Below are 23,088 nucleotides of genomic sequence, written 5' to 3'. Positions count from 1 at the left end.
CTCAATTGGTTGACAGAATTTCCAACCATTTTTGTCAAGCTTGGGCACAGTTCTACCCAAGATATGAGTCCCCATAGTTGGTCTTCACATAGCGAACCGGGATCCCATATCTTATCTTCGCACCCGTCTTCAATTTGATCTTCATACTTTTTCCTTCCGGGTGGTTGACATATAGAATTCTCTTTAATATACCAAGCCTTCCTTTGAGACCCATGCAAAGTGGTATTCTTCCAATCATCGTTCCTATACCTTGAAGCTTTGACCTTAATGAGCCTAATTCCTAACTTGCAATCACTACACAACTCATTCTTGCTTTTAATTCCACAAAGAGCTCTAAGTTGTCCATCCGTTTCAATCAAACCATATTCAAGCGAGAAAGTAAAGCTTATGGATAAGAATTTTACCCACTTGAATGTTGTGTTGGATGGTGACTCGGGAAGGGAGACCTCCCCACACTTAGATAATGCAAGGTCTACTTCCTTGTACTCTTCTTTGTGTATTTCCACCTCTTTGCGAGCTTCCTTGATTTCAACCTTTCCCCTTTTATCACATAGCTTGGTGTTGTCTTCAAGAACTTTGATTTCTTGCCTAATGGGAGGTGGTTCAATTTTGGATAGAAATTCATTGATGAATAAATCCATTTCTTGGTCAACCTCTTCGTATTCTTCAATTTCGATATACACCATGCCAACGTTTTCCTCTTGGTAGCTCTCTTTCTCATTGCTCACCAAGGGTATGGGAGGTTGTGCACACTCTTTTATACTTTCAACTCCATGTCCAATGGAAGAGGATTCCATTGTAGAGAGAAATTCATCCATGATTGAATCCATCTCTTGATAAGCCTCTTCCAAGTCTCCAACGATGATATGCCTTGGAGGTTGCGCACCCTCCTCAACATCAATATCAAGCTTCTTGGAAGAGTGCTCCATGATGCTACATTCCCTTGGACTTTCAACATCTCCTAAATCTTCAACCACCTCTTCCTTTTCTTCAATGATCATAGGCTCCTCCAATTGTTCCAACACAAAATTTGACTCCTCCTTCTCCACCGAATTTTCCAATTTCTCCTTCATGCTTTGCTCTTCTTTTGACTTTTCACATGTGGTCACGGAAGTACCTTGAGTATTCAAGCATTGGTGGGCTAAAGTGTGCACCACCTTGGTCAAATTGGTCACAAACTCAAGTGTATCCCGCTTCATGGCTTCTTGTCCTTGGAGTAACAAAGTGAGAGGATCGTCTATTGGGGCTTGGGGTGAATAGGAAGGTTCATTATTTTGGAGAGAGGGTTCATAGTAGGAAGGTGGTTCTTCTTGGTAAGGGTATGGAGATGGTGAGGGTTGAGGTGGTTCATGGTAGTAATCTCGATAGGGTTGTGGTGGTTCTAAAGGTTCTTGCTCATAATGATCACAAGGATGTGGTATGGGTGATTGGTTATATGATGGATAAGGGTCACATAAAGGTACTTGGTAGAAAGGGGCTTGTGAGTATGGTTGAGCATCATGTTGAGGATAAGATTCATAGGCATATGGTGGTGGTTGATTGTCATAAAAGGAGTCACCATAGCCATTGAATTGACATGCATTAGGATGAGAATTATACCTATAAGTGTCCGGAGGTTGATGTCAATAGGAGTGATCAATTCCTTGAGGCTCCTCCCATCTTTGATTCCCAAATCCTTGATGCACATCCCCATTGTAGTTCCCATTACCTACAACATAATTTGAGCCAAACTCATAGCCAAAGTGAGGATGAGAATTCATAATAACAAAGAAAAACAAAAGCTAACAAAAATAAGCAACTAGTCCTAAGGCTAACAAAAACTAACAAATAAGCAAAAGGCAAACATATTCACAATATTCACAATAGCCAACAATATAACACCATTGCAACTCCCCGGCAACGGCGCCATTTTGATGAAAGGATTATTGTTGGTTTAGAGACTATACTTCAACGAGATTTCATTTGTGAAATTCTAAACCGTCAAAAATTCGTTCATCACCAAGTGCTAGCAAGGACGTCCTCACTTCCTCAAAATTGGAAAGCACTTCCTGGTAATACCTATAAGATTAATTGTGATGCGAGTTTCTTTGAAGATAGCCAGCTTGGTAGATTTGGTTATATTATTCGAAACTTTGAAGGTATTTGCTTAAAGGGATGCTCTGGGGAATCGCCAACGGATTCTACTCTCAGCGGTGAGCATTTTGCTATTTTCATAGGTTTGATCTTGGCCTGGGATACGAGATTTCGAGACATTATATGCAAGACGGACTACCTGGAGGCTGTGCCCATCCTTCGTGATGTGAATGCTATGAACCATGCCAAGGATAAGGATCTTATTTGCAAGATTATTGAATTATTGGAGAGAAAGTAGAAGGTTAGGGTTGTTCCTATGCTGCGAACAATAGATTTGGTTGCTGAATTTCTTGCTAGAACTACTACAAAAGGAGGGGATGTTCATTCAGAGTGGTTTGATCCACCTGAAGTGACCTTGCACCTAATCCAAAAGGATTTGACTATTGCTTTGGCTTCTTAGCTTTGTTGTCGTCTTTTCTTTTGTTTCTTTCTTTTCTTTCTTTATCCTTAGATACCAAAAAAAAAAAAAATATCTCTCTTTATATATATGTTACCAAACATTCATTTAAAAATTCATCTTCCTACGATTACGTAATCGATTCTTTATAATATTCATAATTTAAAAAGTTCTTTCAACTGATATAGATGCTACGATAAAATTAAAGTTAACTTAAAAAAAATAATTATGGATAAATAATATTTTTTCATGTCTTAACTAATTTCTAATAAAGAACACCAATTTTATTTAAGTTTGAGAATTGATCATGAAAACATATATATAAAATGAAAATTTCAAGTTAATTATTAAATACTAAAGATTGAGTAAAAAAAATTTATCAGGTCAAATTAATTCATTTAATAGAAAAAAATAATTATTATCATTGTACACTATTCAAAAAATTTTAAAAAACGGGCCTGATTACGTGAACTTGATTTGTGTGTAACTCTGTCTTACACATTACACTACACTACACTAATAAAATCAAAATTATATCACGGTTTGTATATACAACAATCTATTAGTCAGCGATAAAATAAAAAAAAAAGTACAGGAGAACAACGCTTTTTTTAAACAACATAAACAATAGGTTAAAAAAGAAAGTTAATTTTAATTTTAAAAATCAAATTTTGAATTAATTAGGTTTAATCCTACTTTTAATTTTTTTTATTTTTCCGCAACCACTCTCTCGCAATTCTGTGCCACCGATCGCGACCCGGTACCTCCTGCAGCTGCTGTCTCGTTACTTGTTTCTTATGAACTAAGTCAGATGTTCATTTTACTATATTTGCGAATGGTTCTTTTCATTCTAAAGTGGATGTTTATTTGGATAAATCATTGGTATTTTACTTGATTTGCTTGATTCTACATCCGCAAGGTGGTGGCGCAGTGACAGGTTAGGTCGGGCTTGGCCGTTGAAGATGCGTGGCAGGGAGAACGATCGGCACTGGTTCGAGGCTGCGACAACGACCATGCTGGGCAGGGACATTGCTTAGAATTCACGTCGAGGCGGTGGCGGGTTGGTCGGCGTAGCGTTGGCGAGTACATGTGTAGCTGGGTTAACGCGGCGTTGGGGAGGACGCGTGGAACGAAGCTCGCGAGAGGCAATGACGGCGTGGTGGCAGGGGCTGAGGTGCGGCGTTGGGGCAGTGATAGAACACAAAGGGAGAAGGTGGCTTTGTTGCGGTGACGGCAGGCAAATGCGGTGCTGAGAAGTTTCGTGCTGTTAACAGTGAGCGGTATCACAGGGGAGGCGGCGATGAATGTCGTCACAAGGGTTGCGACGGTGGAATGGTTGTGGTGAATTAGGGTTTAGGATATGTAAAGGTGAAAATAAGTAAATGTGTTATTGGGTTTGTGGGTGCAGCCCGTTGTTCACAATCCCATTGTTTATCTCGCGGAACTGAATGGACTTTGTTAGGTAGACAATGGTTTTTGTGAACAATGTGAACAATGGGCTTTAAAATTGGCCCAATAAAGTAAAAACACACTACACTCATAAATTACCCACCTAAATCTTAATATTAGGATAACTATCCGCACACTTAAGTGAATTGAATATCCGATATATCTATTATTCACATTGTTTAGTATTTTCATTGTCTACCTATACTTTTCCTTTTTAAATAGGGTTCTCATGCACAATAAATTAAGGGAGCTACTCAAATGAAGATGTCAAAAATATCTTTTTATGAAGATGTTTTGTAAAAAAGTATGATTTATTTATTTGGTCATATTTTAAATAAAAGCAACACTTTTATTACATATCAAAATCTAACCCTATAATTCATCATCCAAAAGTAAAAAAAAAAAATTCACATAAAGATAATTATAAAATTTTTATTGGAGTACCCACCATAAATTCATCCTTGGCCACGGTGAGAAACTAAAAATAAAAAAATCAAAATTAATTTTCAGCTGCAAGTATCAGCGCCCCCAATAAAAAGTATGCGATCTTTCTGAATATCCTTGTGATCATTCCAGAAAAGAAAATTCACGAGGAACTAAAACTCTGCAGATTGTGAAAGCAACAATGATTGGACTTCACTCCATCCATTTCAGCCAAAATTTTATCGTATCATAAAAAATTAACAAAAATATCTCGCATACAAATCACACACACACACTACTCCAATCATATAAAATATCAAATCTCACAGAGCCAGCATTTCTGAACCGTTGGCTGTCTCATTCATCTCAAATTGCACTTGAAACACTTTTTTAAATTAAAAAATATCTCTCCGTTTCCCCACATTTGCTCTCAGAATCAAACAAACTCCATTTTCACTCTACTTTTTTAATTTTATTTATTGTCATGTTCTCTTGAGAAGGCTTGCCGTGGTTGAAGAAAAGGTGAATTGAATTAGGCCCCTCTCTTTTTATCTGGTAAATTTCATCAACCCATTTCATTTTCAGAGTAAATATTAGATTTTTGATAAACTCATTTCATGTTATTCGGAGTTTCTCTGTCCGTGATACTTCAATTTTATTGAATTTTGGCCGAAGGGTGTTTGGTGTTTAATAGAGTATCCGAGATCCATTATTTGTTTGATTAGACAAAGGGGAAGAATGTGTATGAAGAGTTTAGATGTGAAGTCAGAAATTGAAGCACTTTAATTTTAAAAAAAAAAGGAATTTGAATTTTGCTTATACTTTGAGGGTTCCATGCATTTTATATTTCTCTGACCTTTCATCTACAGTTCTATACAGATAATCACACTTTTTTTGGCCAGATTTTGGATATTTTCTATTCTGTTAAATACATTTGAGAAGATATGGTGAATACTGGATTGCTTTCTGGAAGCAAATCAGTGAAGATAACCTTCCAGTTACCATATTTCACCCATTGGGGTCAGAGTTTGCTGGTGTGTGGTTCTGTGTCAGTGCTCGGTTCGTGGAATGTGAAGAAGGGTGTGCTGCTCACCCCCATTCATCAAGGGGCTGAGCTCATCTGGAGTGGCAGCATCACAGTGCCAAAAGGGTTCCAATGCCAATACCAATATTATGTGGTAGATGATAATAGAAATGTTCTGCGGTCTGAGATGGGAAAGAGGCGCGAATTGGCGCTCCCTGAAGGCATACAGAGTGGGCAGGAGATCGAGTTCCGTGATCTTTGGCAGGTGCTACCCGTATCTTTCCATTCTAAGGAATTCTTTGTACGGTTGCCTTTTTGTTGGTTTTGTGAGTACACATCCAGAGTGTTACTATTCTAATAAAATTCCCTAATAAAACAAGAAGAATGTAGAGCCATCTAGCAGACCTTTTCAGTATTATACTTTATTTGACAATTCAAATACTGAAAGAATATACCCATACTAAAAATATGGTGCTTAAGCCTTAATCATCATATTGTGCAGATTCTGTGATTTAAGTTGATATTTCTCAGTTACTTGGGATGAGCGAATTGTAGGCGCTAGTACCTAATCTGCGATCTTGTGCTAGTGACACTTTGTGTTGAGGTGGCTGTATGAAAAGATATTTAGTAATTAGTAGGTGCTTATTCAATTCCAGTCTTCTGAGTTTTTTGGAGGGTGGATTTAGCACATATTACTTTTTAAGCTGTCAATTTGCAGAAAATTATATGGTTTTTCTGTCACAAGGATAAATTAGTTACACTTTTTTTTGTGTTCTTTGTACTGTGTGTATAATATAACACATTCTAATGCTTTTATACAACAAACATATGGTCTGTGATGTTTCATCGCAGATTCATGGTCTTTTTTGTCTCTGTCATTTTGCTCAGTTTCACCGCAATACTTTAAATGGTGTAGACTTCAGCTGTTTTTTTTTTTTTTTTTTTTTTTTTTTGGTTTTTTGTTCTCCATGCGGAAGCTGCTCCTTGAAACTTTTTATTACAAAAATTACTTCTAGAAGTTGAACTTAAATCTCATCCCTGGTATAATTTAATAGATTTTTGTTAAGATAAAAGCCTTCTTTTATATATATGTCTAGCTAAGTTCCTTTTCTTGTATTTTTATTAATTACAGACAGGCTCAGATGGTATCCCTTTTCGAAGTGCTTTTAGAGATGTTATTTTCCGGCAAAGCTGGGATCCGAGCAAAGAGGCAGCTGCCATAGAAGCCAACAATAGTAAATTTGAGCTGGAAGGTAGCTTTTTTCTCAGTCCATCCTTTTTGAGCTTAGGTTTTTTGTGTGTGTAAAGTGTGTGCTATTATTCTTCTGATAACTCATAAATTTTGACGTTTGATGACCAGCGGAATCCATAGTCATTCTGTTCAGGATAAACTGCCCAAGCATTGAGAAAGACACATCAGTGAGATCTTTTTATTCCTAAATGGCTAATGTTCTTATCTGCATGGACTCTAAATTCATAATCTTTTGGTTCTGCTCATAATCGCACTCTAAGAATTGGCACTTCTGATGAATTAGTGACCTCTCTTGAAATTTTGCAGATATGTGTGATTGGAAGCCATGAAAAGTTAGGGAAGTGGAAGCCTGAAAATGGATTAAAACTCAGATATTGTGGCAAATCCATGTGGCAAGCTGAATGTCTGATGAAAAGGAGTGATTTTCCAATAAGATATCCATTTTGAACATTTCATTATTTACTATACAATTAAAATCTTACATTATTGTTTCCACTATTATTCTCATCCTACCTTACATTCTTCCTTAGCTAAATTCCACGTATAGATATTGCAAATATGGTGGGGCTGGCAATGTTTCTATAGAGAATGGCCTAAATCGTGAAGTCTCCATTAGCTCCTCAAGGAGTGAGGCAAAATATATATGTCTTTCAGATAGCATGATGCGAGTAAGTTGGTAATAGTTTAATTTGTTGTTCTCTTTTCTTTCTTTATATTCATTTTATATATAATTTTTTCCTGTCACCAGGAAACACCTTGGCGTGGTGCTGGTGTGGCGATCCCTATGTTTTCTGTTAGGTCGGAATGTGATCTCGGAGTTGGAGAGTTTCTTGACCTTAAATTACTAGTAGACTGGGCTGTAGCATCCGGATTTCATTTAGTTCAACTTTTACCTATCAATGACACATCAGTTCACAGGATGTGGTGGGATTCTTATCCATACAGGTATGACATGACATTATGTTCAAATCATAGTAGAGGTTGAACATGGATGGATACCTTGTATATAACAAGTGTATCTGTATTATAAAAGCATGGATTGTTTACTTTGCTTTATGCTGGAAATTTGGCAAAAAGAAAAATGAAAGCTTAATGTAGGGAATGAAAATTTTCAAACTGCCATCTTTGATCTCCGTACAACTTTGAAGTGGCATCTGCTTGACTTCTCAATTTATATGTTCTGTCTGATTCTAAATTTATATAATGTACAAACCACATGCATCATATTTAAATGTCTTTGAAATTAATTTTATCACATCTAAGATGGATGAAATATTTGTTTTTGTGATTAAATGTTGTGATCTCACAATGTGCTTGTTTTTCAGTTCACTATCAGTATTTGCATTGCATCCATTGTACCTGCGAGTTCAAGCACTTTCTAAGAACATACCTAAGGAGATCAAGGTTATTTTTTGGAATTTCGTTCTCTATTGAATAGTAGTGAACTAGTGATAACTGATAACAACTTAAAAATGCTGATAATATAAATGCTTTGTTTTTCCGTTAAACAGGAAGAGATTGAGAAGGCAAAACAACAATTGGATTTGAAGGTAATGCTATATAATATCTTTAATTATTTAAATATATCTTGCTCTTGACACAGCCATTGGAATAGTTTACCATCACAGGAAAAACAATTCATCTCCCCACCTTGTGTCCTCCTTCTTTTAAATTGGTGTTGTTTTATATACAACTTCATGTCCAAAATTCCAAATTGGCTTGTAATTGCTGTTTTTCTGTTTTTTTTTTTTAAATATTTTTTTCGGGTTTTAGAAGTGATGATGTTGCCAAAGTCGTAAAAGCTAAACCATTCTCAGTATTCAATCTCACTTCGTTCTCTTTTCCTTTCTTTTAAGACAGAAACAATGTTTCACCTATGGATGTATGTTTCAATTTTTGAAAATTCAATTTTCACAATTAATTGACCAAAAAATATTTATTAGATTCTATCCCTGGCTTGAATGTAGAGAAACTAGTGGTGGAACCTTTTAGAGTAGAAAGTAGAAACAGTTATGGATTTTCATCTTTTACTGTTACCTTAAACGTAATATGAATACTTTGTAATTGACACATGCATTATTATTTGATATGTTTTCTTTAACTATATTAGGGCTTTTATTGCAGTTGATTAAGCCTTATGTGTCTGTGCAGGATGTTGATTATGAGGCTACAATGGCTGCTAAACTCTCAATTGCCAAGAAAATTTTCGACCTAGAGAAAGATGTGATACTTAACTCGAGTTCCTTTAAGGAGTTTTTTGCAGAGAACGAGGTCTTACCGCTGCATAATGCTACTGCTTAATATGTTTGCAAAAAGAGCTTTGATCTGTCTTATCTTTTTGTTTCTTTTACCAATTATTTTTCCTCCTTCACAGTGAAATTCCCATGGTCAATATTTATTTATTTATTTATTTTATGTTCTGTTGTTCATGGTAATAGGGTTGGTTGAAACCCTATGCTGCCTTCTGTTTCCTGCGGGACTTTTTCGAGACATCAGATCGCACTCAATGGGGTTGTTTTGCTCATTATTCAGAAGATAAGGTACATTATCTTCTTTTCTTTTTTTTTATGATTTAAATTTCCACCTTAAAACCAACATAATCATAATCTTGATGAGAATTTATTCTGGTATCATACTTTTGTAGCTTGAGAAACTTGTATCAAAGGAAAGCTTGCATTATGAGATAATTTGCTTCCAATACTATATTCAATACCATCTACACTTACAAGTAAGTTCAATCGAGCCCTATCATTCAAGTTTTTCTTCATAGCTGTCAAAGCACTTGGCAAAAAGAATCTAACTCATTCCAACAGTTATCTGAAGCTGCAGAATATGCGAGAAAGAGGAGAGTGGTTCTAAAGGGAGATCTTCCTATTGGAGTTGATAGGAACAGTGTTGATACTTGGGTTTATCCAAATCTGTTCCGAATGAATACTTCCACAGGAGCACCTCCAGATTATTTTGATAAGAACGGCCAGAATTGGGGCTTTCCAACTTATAATTGGGAAGAAATGTCAAAAGACAACTATGGCTGGTGGCGAGCTCGCTTGACACAGGTTTTGCATTTGAGTTCTTGTTCCTATGGTTAACATGAGAATAATCTCTGCAACTTAAGTGTTGAGGTTGAAGATTAATTTTGCTTATATCTTTGACAGATGGCAAAATATTTTACAGCTTATAGGATTGACCACATATTGGGATTCTTTCGAATCTGGGAGCTTCCAGATCATGCTGCCACTGGTTTAGTTGGAAAATTCCGACCATCTATTCCTCTAAGTCAGGTATACTTATGCTCTTAATGTGGTCAACACTTGCTGAAGTGCTCTAACTTTGAACGATTTTCATTCAGTGTAGTCAAATTTATCATCTTTATTATATATATTTTAGGAGGAACTTGAAAGGGAGGGCATATGGGACTTTAATCGCCTGAGTCGTCCATACATTAGGCAGGGACTCTTGCAGGTTAGTAGGCTACCTTGTACACTAATTTTCGTTATGTGCAAATGATTCACCTTCCGGGTGCTGTCTGTTTTTTCGTTATAGGTCTAGTAAATTTGCTTCTTGTGGCAAGTTGTACTATAATATTTTCATTTTCTTACTCAGCAAAAATTCGGAGCTGCTTGGGCATTTGTTGCAACAACTTTTCTGAATGAATATGAGAAGAACTGCTATGAGGTGATAATCATTTTCTGTATAGATTCCTTTGTGTATGACCATCTCTCCTTAAAGATTAATTTGTTAGGTAAGTAATTATATTGAAATTGTACGTGCCTATGAGAATAGGGCAAACAAGAGTTTAGATCACATACAGATACTCAGAGATTTGATACTGTTAATCCTACGTTAATGATATGATTAAAATAAGTTTCACATAATATTGCTTAAAAATATGGCCAAGTTAGCTTTTATAAATACTTGGTCATACGAAAGCAAGTGCAGCTGTGGGCATTGAATTGGTTATTTGTCAATGAGGCAAGAGGGAATTGAGTCAATTTAACTCGAAGGATTTGATGGCATCAATTTGAGAGGTTTAGATATTTTATCATGTGTTGTTTAGAAATATGAAAAGCGTCCTTCTGAGGATTAAATTCTTTGTCAATTCTGTTGTGAAATTTTTTTTATGTCAGAATGTTGAACTGTCTTGCCCAAAAAGTGTTTACTATTTATAAATGATTTTAGTTCAAGGAGGATTGCAACACAGAGAAAAAAGTTGTTTCCAAGCTAAAAAGTTGTGCTGAAAGTTCCCTCTTGTTAGAGAGTGAAGACAAACTGCGGCGCACCCTCTTTGATCTTTTACAGGTAGCAACGGCATAACAGATTTGCCTTCCTTTTTGTAATTCGTCTCTCTTTCACTTTTCGATATTTACATTTAAATGTTGCACTAATCAATATTAATATAATTTTGATTAAAATTGACCATGAAAAGGGACTTTAACAATTGGGGAACATATATGGTTTAGTTATTTTAAGAACCTCTTCAAATTCCACTGCAAGTGAAAACCTTACTATTTACTAGAATGACGTGGCACTCCATTTTAACTATTTTGAAAAGTTTTACATTCCAGACAGTCACATATCAGAGTCTAAGTATTCAACTTTTAACATGGATTTTTCTGTTAATACATTTTGAATATTTTTCAGTTTTATGATCTGTTTCATCTTGGTGTCACTCTTTAAAGTCCTATATTCTGTTCTGACCTTTCGGCTTTTGGCTTGCAGAATATAGTTCTTATCCAAGATCCAGAGGATCCAAGAAAATTTTATCCTCGTTTCAACCTTGAGGATACTTCAAGCTTCAAGGATTTGGATGATAAAAGGTACCTCAGTTATTTGACACTGAAATAGTTATACAACTGTTATTCAGTATCTAGTACAAAATTTCCGTTTGCAATTCGACTTCGTCTTGATATCATCTCACAAAGGCTCTTACTGCTTGATATGTAATACAGCAAGAATGTTCTCAAAAGATTATACTACGACTACTATTTCCATCGTCAAGAGAATCTTTGGAGGGAAAATGCGTTGAAGACCCTACCCGTCCTTCTGAACTCATCAGACATGCTGGCATGTGGAGAAGATTTGGGTCTTATTCCTTCTTGTGTCCATCCTGTATGTCTATTATGCTTTTTCATACTCTCTCTCTTATATATATATGTTCTAACTTAAGCTGAAGATATTAAAGAGATTGTATCAAAATTTGTTGTTTTAGGTTATGCAAGAGCTGGGATTGGTTGGGTTGCGGATTCAACGCATGCCCAATGAACCTGGTCTGGAGTTTGGTATTCCTTCCCAGTACAGCTACATGACAGTAATCTTTCTGCAATACTGATCATTCTTGATTTTTGTTGGCCTTGCTGGTTGAATTTTCATATTGGAAAGATTTTGATGTTGCTGTTTTCACATCTTCATGTTATCTGTTGTGTTTTATTTAAACCTTATATTCAAACATCCTGAGCTTTAAATATCAGAACGTTAAATGTGTTGGCCTTTGGGAGGTTTATTAGTTTTGTGATTCAGAACGCTGGTCAAACAGATTCGTTGTTGTATTATGCTTATGAGTCGAGTGTTTTGAAGAACTGATATAGTTTTTGAAACCGGAGCAAAAAGTTCATTTGATTCTGAGCTATGGAAATGTGCAGGTATGCGCCCCGTCTTGTCACGACTGCTCCACCTTGCGTGCCTGGTGGGAAGAAGATGAAGATAGAAGACTGCGCTATTTCAAGAATGTGGTGGAGTCTGATGAGTTACCACCCGATCGATGCACTCCAGAAGTTGCACATTTTGTTATAAGGCAACATGTTGAAGCCCCATCAATGTTGGCAATTTTCCCTCTCCAGGTATTGTAACAGATTGTAAAACTCATGTTTAAAGAAGAACCTGAATGCTGGATTCCTCCATTTTAGTGTTTTTTTTTCTGTTCACTTCACAACCGCGTGCAATCCGGTCTGCAGGACTTGCTAGCATTAAAAGAAGAATATACTACACGCCCCGCGACAGAGGAGACAATCAATGACCCCACAAATCCAAAGCATTATTGGAGATACCGTATGTCTTACGCTTTCTCTTAATTCTAATATGCTATTATCAAACTGATTTTCTGGAATATTATGATCTTGTTCTGCTTGGAAACTGTTGTCAGGTGTACATGCCACGCTGGAATCTTTGAACAAGGATACTGAGCTCAAAACCATCATCAAAGATCTTGTTCGTTGGGGCGGAAGATCTTTCCCCCCGGATGAAACTGAAGTATCGTCATCATCAGCATCAGGATCCAACTCCGACAAAGAGCGGCTTGCCAGTGCCATGGAAAAGATCAGTCTTCCTTCCAAATAGAACAGAGTTCCACCAAAGGGTGCTCATGTTTATCTATTCCACGTCTCAATTTAAATTCATAATGTTACATAAACTGCATCAATAAAGAAAGCATAAGGATCCATCCACATGTTGCTGTGGTTCCTGTTGTTTCCAGTTTTCTAATGGTATGTTTTCTTTGTAAAGAAAATAGAAAAAGAATATGTCAACTCTAAAATATGTGCTCATTAATTGTATCTATCATAAAAATCTTTTCAAGAATTTTTCATTTTCTGCAAATAATTTGTGCCCAATAATCTTGCCAAAATAATCTAACCTAATTGGGATTTAAACATTTCCGCATCTTCTAGTGAAAATTCACACCATTTTATCTTTCAAAGGGCAATTTATGAAAATAAAACATTTGAGTTCCAAAATTACCAAAATACAACTTTTACAGTTTAAATACGAAAATGCAATTTTTTACAAAACTATGTAAACCGTAGAAGGAGTCCCACGGATTCAAAATATATGTAAACCGTTGGAGGGGTTCCACGGTTTACGTTGATTATGCATTTGAGAAGAAACCGTGGTAGGGGTTTTACGGTTTCTGTGAGGATGCAAAATATACTTAAACTGTTGGACTCCTTTTACAGTTTATGCATGCACCAAATTTCACTATATATACCAACTTGGAGTGAGTTTGCAATCAAATTATGAAATGGAGAAGTATTATTAAATGTTTACAATGATGGCATAGATCCACCAAGTAAACAAGAAATTATGAAGTACATGAAATTGCACAAGAAGGCTTGGTAATATTAGCTTCTTTTGAAAGTTTTTGGATTTAGTCTGTGTAAAAATCAATTGCATCCACCTTATTGTCGCAAAGTCCTAAAAATCCAGTCTGCTGACACAATGTTAGCCATGTGCAAAGAAAGAAAAGAAATGGATGCATTGAAAATTAGCATGAGAAACCTTATGCTGAAACCAAATTCCAAATGGACAAATAATTCAGAGTGCATAATTGGATTGTTGAAGGCATACCTTTTTAGTTGGCCTTTGAGTCTGATTTCAAGAATATTTAAGTTGGCAGTAGTCAAGCTAATTTTGCTTTTTCTTCTTCTTAGTAACTAGGCTAGAAAATTAACTGTAAATAATAATAATAATAATAGTAAAAAATTATAGCATATTAAAAAAAATATTAAAAATATACTATATAAAAAAGATCATCAAGAATTTTTCAATTTATTTCAATCACTACAAAATAAATATTTAATTTTTTTCTTATTTTTAGTACTCTCTTTTATAATTGTAATTCTCATATACTATGTTTTAGTATAATTTTTTATAATATATAAATAATGATTCTATTAAAAAAGATAAATTAAATAAAAAAATTAATTATAGATAATAATAAAATCATAAACGTTGGATTCCAAATTAATATTAAGAATAAGATTATTGAGATTACTAGAATAAGAGTACGATGTAAAAAATACTAAAGTAACATTCTCAGTTAATACTTAAAAAATGTAATATATTTGATTAAATATTTTTATATATATATAAAATTTATATTTTTTTATTTTTATTTAAAAATATATTTTGTCTATTTTTATATGTTATTTTTATTTTAGTAAGTAAATATTAATTTTATTATAAAATTAACTAATAAGATGTATTTAAGATCCATTCAACAACAATTTCATAATAACAACCCCTCAACACAAGTAAATCAAACATAATTTTTATGTATTATTGTTAGATTGGTCTTCAATTTTTTAAAAATTTAGCCGTCGAGGGTATATTTGATGCAAATCAAAAATTTTGGGGACAAAATTGAAACAAAATAAAACTTAGGAGTATTTTCCAAACTTTTGCAAACTTTAAGGACAAAAAATATATTTTACCCTTAATTTTATACAAACTCTCGTTTGTAAACTGTAATCCAAATACACACTAAAATGTTACTTGTGTGTAAAAATTAACTTCAATTACTGAAAGCTTCTTCCATAACAACGAATACATTTAGAACTCGGTGCATGCATAAACCGTTGGACCCCTTCCACGGTTTATGCATATTTTGCATCCTCACATAGACCGTAGAACCCTACCACGGTTTCTTCCAAATGCGTGATCAACGTAAACCGTGGACCCTTCCAGCGGTTTACGTGTATTTTGAATCCGTGGGACCCCTTCCACGGTTTATATAGTTTTGTAGAAAGTTGTATTTTTTATCCAAACAGCAAAAGTTGTATTTCGGTAATTTTGGAACTCAAATATTTTATTTTCGTAAATTGCCCTCTTTCAAATGTAAGAAAATAAGTGCGATGAAAATAAAAGAAAAAAAAATCCAAACGACCAAGCACCCTTCTGGAGTTATGCGTATGTTTATAGGTTTATCGGTGAATGTTATAAAATAAATGTGTACACTATATTTTGTCGAAAATTAATTATAGAATAAGGACAAATAGGTCCCTGATCTTTTTTTTTTGACAAAAATTTTCATCCTCGAAGAAAGGAAAATACTTTCATGTCCCTGACCCCATAAAACGTGGACAAATTAACCTTTCTGTTGAATTCACTCCGTTGGACCAGACAGAAAACTCTGACGTGGCAAACGTGAAGCTGAGCTATCCGTAACGGATGACACGTGGCCATAAGCTTATGGAAACAGGACAAATTAGTCCCAAGGCACAAAAACGACGCCGTTTCGCTACCTCTCCCAATCTTTCAAATTGTTGAGCCCTAATCCTTCGACTGCACAGAAATGGTGAAGTGGGTGAACGAAGAAAGGAAAGATTTCGTACCATGGCATTTGATGGAGTGATGATGAGCGGATAATTTATACGCTTTTTGGCATTATTTTTAGGTAGTTTTTAGTATGTTTTAGTTACTTTTTATTATATTTTATTAGTTTTTGTGCAAAAATCACATTTCTGGACTTTACTCTGAGTTTGTGTATTTTTCTGTAATTTCAGGTATTTTCTGGATGAAATTGAGGGACATGAGCAAAAATCTGATTCAGAGGCTGAGAAAGGACTGCAGAAGCTGTTGGATTCTAACCCTCCTGCACTCAAAGTGAATTTTCTGGAGCTACAGAAGCCCAATTGGCGCGCTCTCAATTGCGTTGAAAAGTAGACATCTTGCCCGAGATTTGATGGCCTAAACTGGCGTTAAACGCCAGCCAAAGACCCTTTTCTGGCGTAAAACGCCAGAACTGGCACACTTCTTGGCGTTAAACGCCCATTTTGGCACCCAGGGTGGCGTTTAACTCCAATTTGAGGCATATGCACGTGGAAGCTTGAAAGCTCAGCCCAAACACTCACCAAGTGGGCTCCGAAAGTGGAATTCTACACTATTTACACCTAGTTACTCATTTTCTGTAAACCTAAGTTACTAGTTTAGTATAAAAACTACTTTTAGAGATTCATTTTGCAACTCATGACATTTTACATCTGATATTGTATTTTCTACGGCATGAGTCTCTAAACCCCTTAGGTGGGGGTGAGGAGCTCTGCTGTGTCTCAATGGATTAATGCAATTACTATTGTTTTCTATTCAATCACGCTTGATTCTGTTCTAAGATACTCACTCGTACATCAATGTAGAGAACATGATGATCTGTGACACTTATCATCATTCTCAAATTTATGAACGCGTGCCTGACAACCACTCCCGTTCTACCTGAGCTCAACGTAGTCATTGGGCGACAGCTTGAGTGCGTATCTCTTGGGTCTCTAATCCACGGACCGAGTCCGTGAGATTAGAACCTTCGTGGTAGAGACTAGAACCAATTGGCAGCATTCCTGAGATCCGGAAAGTCTAAACCTTGTCTGTGGTATTCTGAGTAGGATCTGGAACGGGATAACTGTGACGAGCTTCAAATTCACGAATGTTGGGAGCAGTGACAGTGTGCAAAAGGATAGAGAGATCCTATTTCGACACAAGTGAGAACGGACAGATGATTAGCCGTGCGGTAGCTGTACCTGGTATTTTTCATCCGAGACGAGAGATCCGACAGTTGATTAGCCGTACAGAAATCGTGCCTGGTATTTTTCATCCGAGAGGACGGATGGTAGCCATTGACAACGGTGATCCACCAACATACAGCTTGCCATTGAAGGAAGCCATGCGTGTTTGGAGAAGAAGACAGTAGGAAAGCAGAGATTCAGACGACAGAGCATCTCCGGAACCTCAGCCTGTTCCTCGTTACTGAATCACAAGTACCATTCATTTCATGTTATTTACTTTTCATAAACAAAATCATTTTTATCATTAATCTCCTGACTAAGATTTACAAGATAACCATAGCTTGCTTCAAGCTGGCAATCTCCATGGGATCGACCCTTACTCACGTAAGGTATTACTTGGACGACCCAGTGCACTTGCTGGTTAGTTGTGCGGAGTTGCAAAGGTGTGATTGCAATTCCGTGCACCAAGTTTTTGGCGCCGTTGCCGGGGATTGTTCGAGTTTGAACAACTGACGGTTCATCTTGTTACTTAGATTAGGAAAAATTTATCTTTTTAGTTTAGAGTCACAAAAATTGAGTCTTCTATTATGGTTTTTTTTTTTTTTGTTAAAATTTTAAAATTCTTGTTTTCTTTTCTAGATTTTTTTGAAAATTTTTAACAAATAGATAAAAACCAATAAACTAATAATTGAATCTTCTGTTTGAGTTTAGTTTCATGTTTTAAGTTTGGTGTCAATTGCATATTTTTATTTTCCTTCAATTTTTCGAATTGTATGTTTTTTTTATTCTTCATATTTTTGAGTTTTATGTTTCTTGTTCTTTCTTGATCTTCAAGTTATTCTTGTTTATTTTCCTTGTTTGATCTTTAATTTTTCTTGTTTTGTGTCTTTCCTTGTTTTTCTTGTGCATTTTAGAATTATTAGTGTCCAAAGTATAAAATTTTTTAAGTTTGGTGTCCTTTGTGTTTTTCTTTTCTTAAAGATTTCCAAAAATTTGTTCTTGGTGTTCATCTTGACATTCAAAGTTTTCTTGTTTGTTTTCTTTGTTTTGATCTAAAAATTCTAAGTTTGGTGTCATTTCATTGTTTTTCTCTTTCCTCATTAAATTTAAAAAATATCTTTTCCTTTATTTACTCATCATTTTCGAATTCCTTAGGTTGACTTAGTCAAAATTTTTAAAATTTGGTAGTTTCTTATTAGTCAAGTTAAAATTTCAATTTTAAAAAAATTATCTTTTTAAATTTTTTCAAAACAAATTTTTTTCAATTTCCTTTTTTATATTTTTTGAAAATCTTTTATAAAATTTTTCAAAATCTTTTTCTTTTTTTTTCAATTTTCGAATTAGTTGTCCTATTTTATTATTTTGATTGAAAAATTTTAAGTTTGGTGTTTTCTTGTTAAGAAAGTTTCAACCTTTAAAATTTTAAAATCATATCTTTTTCAAATCTTTTCTTTTATTTATTTATTTTCTTACAAGTATCTTAAATTTTAAGACATATCTTTTTTAAAACTTCCTAACCACTTTCTCTCTCTTCATTTTTCGAAAATTCTCACCCATAATTTTTTAAATCTTTTTAATTAATTAATTAATTAATTTAGTTTTCTAATTTCTTTTATTTCTCTTCTTTTAATTTTCGAAACTTATACCATTTTCCCATTTACTTTATTTTAATTTCCTTAATTTCAAAAAAAATTTTAAATAAAAATAATAAATAAATATTTTTATTTACAATCCACATCATCTCCCTTTCTCCATCATGGACCTAAGTGAAAATGAACAGTCCAAAAGGACTCTGGGGTTGTATGCTAACCCTACTACTGCTTCATATGGGAGTAGTATCTGTATACCCCCCATCAGAGCCAGCAATTTTAAGCTAAACCCTCAGCTCATTATGATGGTGCAGCAAAACTGCTAGTATTCCGGTCTTCCACAGGAAGAACCTACTGAGTTTCTGGCACAGTTCTTACAAATTGCTGACACAGTACGTGATAAGGAAGTAGATCAGGATGTCTACAGATTATTACTGTTTTCATTTGCTGTAAAAGATCAAGCTAAGAGGTGGTTAAATAACCAACCCACAGCAAGCATAAGAACATGGAAACAGTTATCAGACAAATTCCTGAATCAATATTTCCCTCCAAAAAGGAAGACACAGCTAAGGCTGGACATCCAAGGCTTTAAACAAGAGGATAATGAATCTCTTTATAATGCCTGGGAGAGGTACAGAGAGATGCTAAGGAAATGCCCCTCTGAAATATTTTCAGAATGGGTGCAGATGTACTTCGGGCTTACAGAAAAGGCCCAGATATCTCTAGACCATTCAGCTGGTGGATCTATACACATGAGAAAGACAATTGAAGAGGCTCAAGAGCTCATTGATACAGTTGCTAGAAATCAGCATCTGTACTTAAGTAGTGAGTCCTCCATGAAAGAAGAGGCTAAAGCAGTATCCACTGAACTTAGTCCTCCAGAACAAGTTGCTGAACTCAATCAGCAATTGCTTTTTATAACAAAACAGTTAGCAGAATTTAAAGAGATGCTACAAGATACTAAAAATGCTAACAAGAATATGGAAGCACAATTAGATCAGACAAGATAGTAGTTATTTAAACAGATAACAGAAGAGTGACAAGCTGTTCATTTAAGGAGTGGGAAGACATTGAATGCCTCAACTCAAGACAGCAGAAAGCCAAGAAAGGAATAAATGACAGAGGATGACCAAGCCACTGTCCAAAATCCCTCTGAGGACAGTAAGAGCCCAGAGAGGAATGATTCTGGCGTTCAAACGCCAGAAAAGGGTGAAAAATTGGCATTAAACGCCCAGTAGATGGCTAATTATGGCGTCCAAACGCCAGAAAAGAGTGGCAATCTGGCATTAAACGGCCATACAACACCCGATTCTGGCGTTCAAATGCCAATGGGGGATCAGACACCTGCAAGTGCTGATAACAACCCCCTTAGGCAGGCTTCTCCAACCACTTCTGTAGGAAGTAAGCCTGCAGCAACTAAGGTTGAAGAATATAAAGCCAAGATGCCTTATCCTCAGAAACTCTGCCAGGCGGAACAGGATAAATAATTTTCCCGCTTTGTAGACTATCTCAGGACTCTTGAAATAAAGATTCTTTTTGCAGAGGCACTTGAGCAAATACCCTTTTATGCTAAGTTCATGAAAGAGATCTTAAGTCATAAGAAGGATTGGAGAGAAACTGAAAAAGTTTTCCTCACTGAAGAATGCAGTGCAGTCATTCTGAAAAGCTTACCAGAGAAGCTTAAAGATCCCGAAAGGTTTATGATACCATGCACATTAGAGGATGCTTGTACCAAGACAGCTCTATGTGATCTTGGGGCAAGTATCAACCTAATACCTGCATCCACTATCAAAAATCTTGGTTTGACTGAAGAAGTCAAACCAACCCGAATATGTCTCCAACTTGCTGATGGCTCCATTAAAATTCCATCAGGCGTAATTGAGGACATGATTGTCAAGGTTGGGCCATTTGCCTTTTCCACTGACTTTGTAGTGCTGGAAATAGAGGAGCACAAGAGTGCAACTCTCATTCTAGGAAGACATTTCCTAGCAACTGGACGAACCCTTATTGACGTCCAAAAAGGGGAGATAACCTTGAGAGTCAATGAGGATGAGTTTAAGTTGAATGCTGTCAAAGCTATGCAGCATCCAGACACATCAAAGGACTGCTTGAGCGCTGATATTATTGACTCCTTGGTGGAAGAGATCAATATGACTGAGAATCTCAAATCAGATCTAGAGGACATTTTTAAAGATGTTCAGCCTAATCTGGAGGAACTAGAGAAAACAGAAAAACCTCTGAAAACTCCTAAGGAAGAGGAGAAGCCTCCTAAACCCAAGCTCAAACCACTACCACCATCCCTGAAATATGCATTTCTGGGAGAAGATGACACTTTTTCGGTAATCATAAGCTCTGCTTTAAAGCCACAGGAAGAGAAAGCACTAATTCAGGTGCTAAGGACACACAAGACAGCTCTTGGGTGGTCCATAAGTGATCTCAAGGGCATTAGCCCAGCCAGATGCATGCACAAGATCCTATTGGAGGATGATGCTAAGCCAGTGGTTTAACCACAGAGGCGGCTGAATCCAGCCATGAAGGAGGTGGTGCAGAAAGAGGTCACTAAGTTACTAGAGGCTGAGATTATTTGTCCTATTTCTGATAGCCCCTGGGTGAGCCCTGTCCAAGTTATCCCCAAGAAGGGAGGTTTGACAGTGGTTCATAATGAAAAGAATGAACTGGTTCCCCAAGACTAGTTACAGGGTGGCGTATGTGTATTGACTACAGAAGGCTCAATATAGCCACCAAAAAGAATCATTTTCCTTTACCATTCATAGACCAGATGCTAGAGAGACTAGCAGGTCATGAATACTACTGCTTTTTGGATGGCTATTCAGGTTACAACCAAATTGCAGTAGATCCTCAGGACCAAGAGAAAACAGTATTCACATGTCCATTTGGAGTATTTGCCTACAGAAGGATGCCATTTGGTCTGTGCAATGCACATGTAACCTTTTAGAGGTGCATGCTCTCTATCTTCTCTGATATGGTAGAGAAATTTTTGGAAGTCTTTATGGATGACTTCTCAGTATTTGGAGACTCATTCAGCTCCTGTCTTGACCATCTAACACTTGTTCTGAAAAGGTGCCAAGAGACTAACGTGGATTTAAACTGGGAGAAATGTCACTTTATGGTGACTGAAGGAATTGTCCTTGGGCACAGAATTTCGAACAAGGGAATAGAGGTGGATCAAGCTAAGGTAGAGGAAATTGAACAATTACCACCACCTGCCAATGTTAAGGCAATTAGAAGCTTTCTGGGGAATGCAGGATTCTATAAGAGATTTATAAAGAATTTTTCAAAAATTGCAAAACCTCTGAGCAATCTGCTAGCCGCTGATACACCATTTGTCTTTGACACAGAGTGTTTGCAGGCCTTTGAGACTCTGAAAGCTAAGCTGGTCACAGCACCAGTCATTTCTGCACCAGACTGGACATTACCATTCGAACTAATGTGTGATGCTAGTGACCATGCCATTGGTGCAGTATTGGGACAGAGGCATGACAAGCTTCTGCATGTCTTTTATTATACTAGCCGTATTCTAAATGACGCGCAGAAGAATTACACAACCACAGAAAAGGAGTTGCTTGCAGTGGTTTATGTCATTGACAAGTTCAGATCTTATTTAGTAGGATCAAAAGTGATTGTGTACACTGACCATGCTGCTCTAAAATATCTCTTCACAAAGCAGGATTCAAAACCCAGACTCATAAGATGGGTGTTGGTTCTGCAAGAGTTTGATATAGAAATAAGAGACAGAAAAGGGACAGAGAACCAAGTAGCTGATTACCTGTCCCGGATAGAACCAGTAGCAGGAGCGTCCCTGGTGCACGAATTGTAAATCACACTTTTTACAACTCGTACCACTAACCAGCAAGTGCACTGGGTCGTCCAAGTAATACCTTACGTGAGTAAGGGTCGATCCCACGGAGATTGTTGGCTTGAAATAAATACTTATTATGCAGTAATGGAGAATATGTTGGAGTTTTGGAGATGCTTTGTCTTCTGAATTTAAGCTTTTCTCTTGTATTCCTCTTCCCTCATGCATGAAAAAGTGCAAAGTTCCTTCCATGGCAAGCTCTATGTAAGGTGTCACCGTTGTCAATGGCTACTTCCCATCTCCTCAGTGAAAATGGTCCAAATGCTCTGTCACAGTACGGCTAATCATCTGGAGGTTCTCGATCATATTGGAATAGGATTTACTATCCTTTTGCGTCTGTCACTACGCCCAGCACTCGCGAGTTTGAAGCCCGTCACAGTCATCCAATCCCAGAATCCTACTCAGAATACCACAGACATGGTTTAGACTTTCCGGATTCTCATGAATGCCGCCATCAATCTAGCTTATACCACGAAGATTCTGATTAAGGAATCTAAGAGATAATCATTCATTCTAATGTAGAACGGAGGTGGTTGTCAGACACATGTTCATGGATTGAGGAAGGTGATAAGTGTCACAGATCATCACCCTCTCCATAGTTAAGCGCGAATGAGTATCTTAGAGAGGAACACGCATGTTTGAATGAAAAACATAAGTACTTGCATTAATTCATCGA

At 36.2% G+C, this 23,088-nt stretch overlaps 1 protein-coding gene across 2 annotated transcripts; it reads left to right on the top strand.

The window, feature by feature from the left end:
• The first annotated feature begins 4,398 nt into the window (after positions 1-4,398).
• DPE2 (disproportionating enzyme 2) lies at positions 4,399-13,251 on the top strand. 2 transcript variants are annotated; one of them, XM_016306351.3, is made up of 23 exons: positions 4,399-4,957; positions 5,305-5,691; positions 6,559-6,679; positions 6,787-6,845; positions 6,985-7,112; positions 7,220-7,346; positions 7,427-7,623; positions 8,004-8,082; positions 8,190-8,228; positions 8,830-8,949; positions 9,117-9,218; positions 9,323-9,406; positions 9,492-9,734; positions 9,834-9,959; positions 10,066-10,140; positions 10,282-10,353; positions 10,858-10,977; positions 11,398-11,495; positions 11,628-11,787; positions 11,888-11,986; positions 12,318-12,515; positions 12,630-12,723; positions 12,818-13,251. In XM_016306351.3, the coding sequence occupies exons 2-23, from the start codon at positions 5,347-5,349 to the stop codon at positions 13,009-13,011; spliced, it is 2,880 nt and encodes a 959-aa protein (XP_016161837.1). In that variant the 5' UTR covers positions 4,399-4,957; positions 5,305-5,346; the 3' UTR covers positions 13,012-13,251. The 2 variants fall into 2 exon arrangements, with proteins under 2 accessions (XP_016161837.1, XP_016161838.1); XM_016306352.3 differs by having other exon boundaries at positions 4,528-4,957; positions 5,272-5,691.
• The last annotated feature ends 9,837 nt before the right edge of the window (positions 13,252-23,088 follow it).

This window comes from Arachis ipaensis, chromosome B6 (assembly GCF_059453495.1).
Source record: "Arachis ipaensis isolate K30076 ecotype BB chromosome B6, ASM5945349v1, whole genome shotgun sequence".
Lineage (NCBI taxonomy): Eukaryota > Viridiplantae > Streptophyta > Magnoliopsida > Fabales > Fabaceae > Arachis > Arachis ipaensis.
This window is presented reverse-complemented; position numbering and strand designations above follow the sequence as displayed.